The sequence below is a fragment of the Poecilia reticulata genome, linkage group LG4 (assembly GCF_000633615.1).
Source record: "Poecilia reticulata strain Guanapo linkage group LG4, Guppy_female_1.0+MT, whole genome shotgun sequence".
Taxonomy (NCBI): Eukaryota; Metazoa; Chordata; class Actinopteri; order Cyprinodontiformes; family Poeciliidae; genus Poecilia; species Poecilia reticulata.
The window spans coordinates 4,730,659-4,737,357 of NC_024334.1; the positions used below are offsets into that span (position 1 = coordinate 4,730,659).

General features: G+C 50.7%; 2 protein-coding genes across 6 annotated transcripts in view; both read left to right on the top strand.

The window, feature by feature from the left end:
* LOC103463200 (myomegalin) overlaps window positions 1-4,745 on the top strand; it is a 63,177-nt gene extending 58,432 nt beyond the window's left edge. For 4 of the 5 annotated variants that reach the window (XM_017304311.1, XM_017304313.1, XM_017304312.1 and 1 more), the window contains 5 exons: window positions 126-202; window positions 697-820; window positions 895-1,031; window positions 1,150-1,267; window positions 4,321-4,745. In XM_017304311.1, the coding sequence (XP_017159800.1) occupies window positions 126-202; window positions 697-820; window positions 895-1,031; window positions 1,150-1,267; window positions 4,321-4,653 (789 nt within the window). In that variant the 3' untranslated portion in view covers window positions 4,654-4,745. The other variant, XM_017304315.1, reaches the window with a different exon arrangement.
* LOC103463242 (myomegalin-like) overlaps window positions 4,719-6,699 on the top strand; it is a 39,297-nt gene continuing 37,316 nt past the window's right edge. The window contains exons 1-2 of the mRNA XM_017304244.1: window positions 4,719-5,922; window positions 6,423-6,525. Of these exons, the coding sequence (XP_017159733.1) occupies window positions 4,805-5,922; window positions 6,423-6,525 (1,221 nt within the window). The 5' untranslated portion in view covers window positions 4,719-4,804. The remainder of the gene's footprint in view (window positions 5,923-6,422; window positions 6,526-6,699) is intronic.

The window sequence follows — 6,699 nt, forward strand, 5'->3', positions numbered from 1 at the left end:
CAGGAAGTGGTCAGGATGTGAGCAGGAAGTAAACAGGAAGTGGTCAGGATGTGAGCAGGAAGTGGTCAGGATGTGAGCAGGAAGTGGTCAGGCGTTTCTCATCGTTCTTCCTGTTTGTCCTGCAGAACATTGAGCTGAAGGTGGAGGTTGAGAGTCTGAAGAAGGACCTGCAGGAGAAGCAGGAGCTTCTGGACCGGGCGCTGTGAGTAGCCGACCCGCTTCAGGCCTCCCGCCTGCTGGGTGCTCTTAAAGGGCCGGCGTCAGATTTATTTCAGCTGAGGAAAACCTTCAGACCAGACCGAATGTCTGCACAGAGACGTTTTGGTGATCCTGTTTTACGTCTAATATTAAATCCTCAGCCTGGGTCACAGATTTGTGGTTTTCAAATATCTAATGAATTATAAATTTGTATTTTGTGATCAATTTAAATGTAAGTTTTTTGCTCTCTAAACTAAATAGAGTGAAATGTGTCCCTTCAGCATGACTTAAAGCATTTCAGTCTTTCTTACTTTTTGATTTTAAATCCTGTTTAAAGGCTAAATGACTCAGATAATAACCACCAGAAATATCCATCAACAAACAAAAATCATGTTTTGAGATTTGCTCTTTATAAATACAAGAGAATCTTTGATGTTTGGGAGCTGAAGTTTTTCTGCCGCTTCGCCGAAACGGCTGCTGATGTTGTGACCCACTCAGATCCACAGCCGAGGTCCTGTCCGATCAGAATGAAGCGGAGCTGCAGCGCCGCCTGCTGGAGCGGCAGGACGAGGTCAGACACAAGCTGGACATGCTGGAGGACAAAGTTCAGCTGCTGCAAAAGGTCCAGAGTCTCTTCCTGATTGGCTGATATCCAGAAGCGGTCATCATCATGAGCGTTGTGGTTGTGTGGTCCAGGAGGCCGAGGCGGCCCGGAGCGAGGCCCGGCGCATGGCGTCGCTGGCGGACGCCGAGGCCCAGCGCTGCCTGGCCCTGCAGAGGGAGATGCTGGAGAAGATGGAGGAACACGGAACGAGTCCGACTGACGCAGACAGGTGACTGGATGCTTTTCACTCTTCAACACAAACCAGTTCACCGCTGGCTCCACGTAGATCTGGGTCTGGGTGAGTTCTGCCCTCAGACCTCTGAGCTTCGCTCCACTTCCTGTTTCAGGCTGATTGAGGATCTGGTGCAGCAGAAACAGTCGCTAAGCCTCCAGGTCGAAGAGCTGCAGGTCAAAGTTCATGACCTTTCATCATCCTCGCTGGAGAACAGAGAACGAGGCGCCGAGGTATTTTTACCGCCATCCGTCTTTTCCTGACGGCTAGAGCAGAAATAAAACTTCACCCTGAAGATTTTAAACTAATGAAAATATTTAATAGTCTGTAAATAATGAATCAGATTTTATCTGAACCTTTATCGATGATTTAAACGAGCCAGTCCGGCGTCGGGGAGAAGCGGCTTCATCGCCTGTTAGCGAATGTAGCTTGTGCGTCAGACATACAGGTGTACCAGAAACATGCAATTACTAAAGTTCCAACTGGAACTTTTACATAAAAAACGTGTAATTAATCATACAAGAAAAGGTTTTAATGCAATAAATCCATAGAATGAATGAATTAAAACAAATATTTGGCTGAAATAATTTTATTCAGCTGATTAAACACAGAAAAAAAAAGCAGCTTTAAGCTTTTAAAGTGCAGTGGATTTAATTATTCCATAGTTAATGAGGCTTTAAGAATATTAAATAATGGTTAAAGTTGAAACATATTTAAAATTTATGTTTTTCTGTAATTTATTGAACTTTTCTGGGGTTGGAGTTTGAACCCCTGAGAGATTTTCTCCTTCGTGTTAATAACCGAAACTAAAAACAAAATGTTAAGTTAGAAGCATTTGAACCGCCGGACGCCTGAGCAGCTTCTGCTGAAACGATGGTGGGATCCCACAGGGCCGTGTGTTCGGACCTCTGGGCTTCATCAAAATCACGTCCAACACGGCGGCTAAATTTCCTCAAGCATGTTTGATGAAACCGATCGGCTGCTTTCGGGAAGTTAAAGTCGAAATGTTTCGGCCTGAAATCTGAAACCAGGCCTGAAAACCAGCCTCACAAAACGACACACAGTTGGTCTTTCCTGCTTTTACCGCACCGAATAAAACCCCAGAAACTCCAATAATCGGTTTATTTTCTAAATGAATTCCTGCTGTGGCGCCACCTGCTGGTGAACCAGCGTAAAATCTGCTGTGGATCTCTGCTTTTTATGCACATTTTATCTAAATAACCGTAATTTATTCTACTTTTCTGTTTTCTTTGCACCTTGCAGCAGACAGATGTACTTTATGAAGCTTCTTCAGTTTTTAAAATGTTACGTTAAAACTTCCGTTTGTAATAAATCGTAAACGTTCGTCAGTAAGTTAGTTTGTAATCGCGACCCGCTGACCGTTCGGAGCAACGAGGAGCGGGAGAGGAAACCACGGCGACGGCTCGTCCGTCAGTCGGCCATGTTTGGCACTTCTCCCTGATTGGGATTAATTGATCTTTGATTGCGAGCCTCGTCCCAGACGATGGATGGTTGCCGTGGCGTCCGGACGGTGACGGATGTGGATCCGGCGGCGGTCCGGGAAAACAAACCCCGCATGGCCGTAGATCTGTCAACGTAGATGCTGCTCGCTGTGACGGATGGAGACGTTTGGCGGTGAAACCGGTTGCCCCGGAAACGGGCTTGAACCAGTTGTCATGGCGACGTAAATGACTGAGCGTCACAGCAATAAGAGCCCCACAGAAACGGACCTTTCAAACGTTCCCACTTGCAGCGGCTTCATTTGGGACTCCAGGCTTTAGCTCCACGTTCGTTCGTAGACGACATGATTCCTGAGCATAATGTCAGTTTTATGGGTTTTCAACATCATTGATTGGAATCTGTTGTGACAAACTGATCGCGTTAAGAAGTTTATCCCGATACGTGATAAACGACGCGGCAAACTTCCACCCTGACGGCTCCCTGTGCTCTGCTGCGTGGAAACAGAAACCCGAAGCGGCTGAAACACGATTCATGTCAGTAAAAATGGAGCTTTAGATGTTTGTTCAACTTCTGAATCCTCAGATCAGCTGCTGCTGCTGGTGGCGGCGCCGCTTTCTGGGTCGGGTCGTTTCCGTGTCTGCTGTTCGGCTGCAACGATTTCCGTCCTTTTTTAACTTTCCGGGTGCGTTACCGTGGCAACAGCGTTTTTTTATTTTTATTTTTACAAATAATACCTGAACTCTGACCTGAAATCCCAGAGGAGCTGAACAGGTGAAGCAGGAAGTTCGAAGCGTCTCTTCCTTCCTTCACGACGGGAAATAGAAGATCTTTGGCAACCAGAGCGGAAACAAACACCCAGCCAGAGTTTAAGGATCTGATCCCCGGCTCCATGAAACCAGGAGCGTCTAGAGCAAAGGAGGCGGATTAGCAGTGATGATGTCTGTCGTAACGGATGGGAGAGGCCTGCTCAGAAACGTTGGTAGACTGGCTGCTGCTGCTGCTTTCCTCCCGTCGCGTCAGAGTTGAACTCCTGTTGGGATGAAGAAAGCAGCTTTCAGTTTGACGTCACCAGCCGTCCGTCCGTCCGTCTCTGGTCCCACTGAAACATTTCAGCTCATTCTGAGGCGGACTGTCCCTTTAAGACAACAGCCTGGAAGCTCTTCTCCAAAACTGCAGCAGGAGATTCTGTCCTTCAAAACCAAATCCAGTCCAACCTGCACCAGAAACGCTTCATGTTTTCAAACCCAGAGGATTTTATTTCCAGATTCTTCCACCGGTAACCAGAAGCTCGCTGTCGGGATGCTTTTTACTCTCCAGGAGGAAGTGATCCATTTCTGGAGGACATTTCCTGGTTGTATGCAGACGGTGAGGTGAAGACCAGGCCAGAGAAGCCAGGCTTCGCTCTCAAGAGGTCTCACTCCTCCACAAATTCCACGACAATCCGCTTTCTGATCCAGTTTCCTTTAAAAGTCTGCCTCGTTTTCTTTTCTTGGGGAATTTCATGAAGTGTTGCCCTCAAGAAATCTTTGATTTTTTTTCATGTGAGTGTGCAGAGTGTTTAATACATGATGCTAAATACTGCAACAGATTTATTTAAACTGTGTTGAGGACAAAAGTCTATTAATATAAAAGTAAATAAATATCAGTTTGTGGAAACAATGAATTTGACTCATGTCACACTTTTCTCCCAGTGAAGGCATTTTACATAAATTAAACATTTTGGGGAAATTAAATGCTATTTTTGGATATTTAATCATAAAAAGAGGAAGACGCGGATGTTACTTAAATACGCATAATAAAAGTTTCTCCATGTCTCTGATTAAAGCTGCATTCTGCGACCTGGCCACATGGTGGCGCCACAGTCACAGTACAGCCATTCATCGGGGATTTTTGTAGTTTCTGGAGTGGAGCATCTTCCTTCATACATATGATCTTTGGTTGCGGAGTGACGCATCCTGTCTGCCATAGAGGATCTTCGTGCTCCTCTCCGTCGCCGCCTCGCAGTGAAAGCAGCGGTTCCGCTCCGTCCGCGGCTGGTTCTGCCGTTAACCAGAACCAGAACCGGAACCGTGAAGATTCTGACCCTGCAGGAGGAAAACCGGGATTTATTTTCCTTGTCATGGGAAGATTTAAAGGGGCCGCGCACCCATTTCCCTGAAACCTTCCGGGGAGGGAAAAGAATCACGGCCCAGGAGGAGAATCTGCGGGATCCGGCGAGATTTGCCCCGCAGCTTCTTCCATCCGCATCACCGCCAGCCTGCGCGGCGATTTAAAATTAACGACCAGTGGTGACCTCTGACCCCTGCGGGATGCTGGACGCGGTGAGGATGAAGGAGGCCTGCCGGATCTGCGCCCGGGAACTGTGCGGGAACCAGCGGCGCTGGATCTTCCACCCCGCAGCCAAGCTGAGCCTGCAGGTGCTGCTGGCCCACGCCCTGGGCCGCGGGCTGGGCCGGGACGGCCGCGGGGAGTTCGCCTGCTCCAAGTGCGCCTTCATGCTGGAGCGGATGTTCCGGTTCGACACGGTGGTGGCCCGGGTGGAGGCGCTGTCCCTGGAGCGGCTGCAGCGGCTGCTGCTGGAGAAGGAGCGGCTGCGGCTCTGCGTCGCGGGGCTGTACCGCAGGAGCAACCCGGGGGAGGCCGGCGGGGAGGACGCGGAGCTGGACGGAACCTACGCGGACCTGATCCAGGACGACCTGGTGTTCTCCGGGTTCGAGTCCTGGGCGGATCGGGAGGACGCGGCGCCGGACCAGCCGCTCCACCACTGCACCGGAGCCGAGGCCGGCCTGAAGCCCCGCAGGTGCCGCGGCTGCGCGGCGCTGCGGGTCGCGGACTCGGACTACGAGGCGGTCTGTAAGGTTCCGAGAAGGTTCGGTCGCAGAAGCACCTCCTGCGGGCCGTCGACCCGCTACTCCGCCTCCGCTGTGGGGGTGGAGGACCTGAGCAGAACCTGCGAGGCAACACCGGTCCCGATGGATGTTCCTGCAGCCGACAAACGGAGCCACAGCCCCGCGTCCTCCGTGGAGTCTCTGGAGCTGCACAGAACCAAGGAGGAACCGGACCCGAACCCGAACCCGGAGGAGACTGGGAGCTCCCTGCCCAGGGCGGAGGCGCTGCTGGGCCTCCTGCGGGGCTGGGAGTACCGGCCGGTGACCCCGCCCAGGGGCAGCAGGCTCCCGGTTCTGGTCAAAGGCAAGCTGGATCCGAACCCGTCCTCCCACCCGGCCGTCCCGGTGGTGGTGCAGGCGGAGCTGGAGGAGCTGCAGGAGCTGCAGGAGCAGTGGCTGGATGACTACCTGCCGTTCCAGCAGGTAGACGGAGAGCCGAGGCGGTGGCGGGAAAAGCGGGCCTGCGCCACGGGGAGGGCGCCGCCTGCAGGGGGCGCCACATGTTGGGGAACTGAGCATCTAGTGAACATTTTCTGGATGTTATAATGTCACATAGTTCACTAAAAAATAGCAACTTATTGCTACAAAACATCTCGGTTAAAATTTTACGCCCGTGATGTCACCCATCCGTAAGAAGAACTAAAATCAAGCAGTGAAGGGGTTAATTTTAATGTTTAGGATGATTTGATTTAGCAGAAAGACATTTCACACATTTAGAGCATTTATTTATATATATTTTAAGTTGCTTGCTAATATTTAACCATCTTTAATAAGATAAATTTGTATCAGTCTCAAATCAGTTGGGGGGCCACAAAAAAATCAGCCCAAGGGCCACAAACGGCCCCCGGGCCGCATGTTGGACATCCCTGCTCTGGATTTAAAACGGGAGTTTTTCCTGTTGCTCCTCCATTACGGCTCCCCAGCGTCCGTATCCTAGCAACCCCTGCGTCGCCTTGGCAACAGTCTCCACGGCGCGGCGTCCCTCATAGCTCCCATTGTGATGTAAATGGTGAGCTCCCAGTTTACCCAGTTTACCCAGGAGGCTGCAGGCGACCTTCACTTCGTCCTTCAGAACCAGCAGCAGCGCCGCGTCCTCCATCTTGGAATTTGGTTTCGCTCGTAAAGCCACGACGCTAAACGAAGTCGGAGGTTCGATCAGAAGCAACCGGATGTTTCCTGCAGCAGCTTTTCAGGCTAAAAACGAGATTCAGTCAGAAAAACTGGAACGTTTCACCAGATTTCTGCTCCTGATGCGTTTCCTGTCCCCCTGATGCGTTTCCTGTCCCCCTGATGCGTTTCCTGTCTCCCTGATGCGT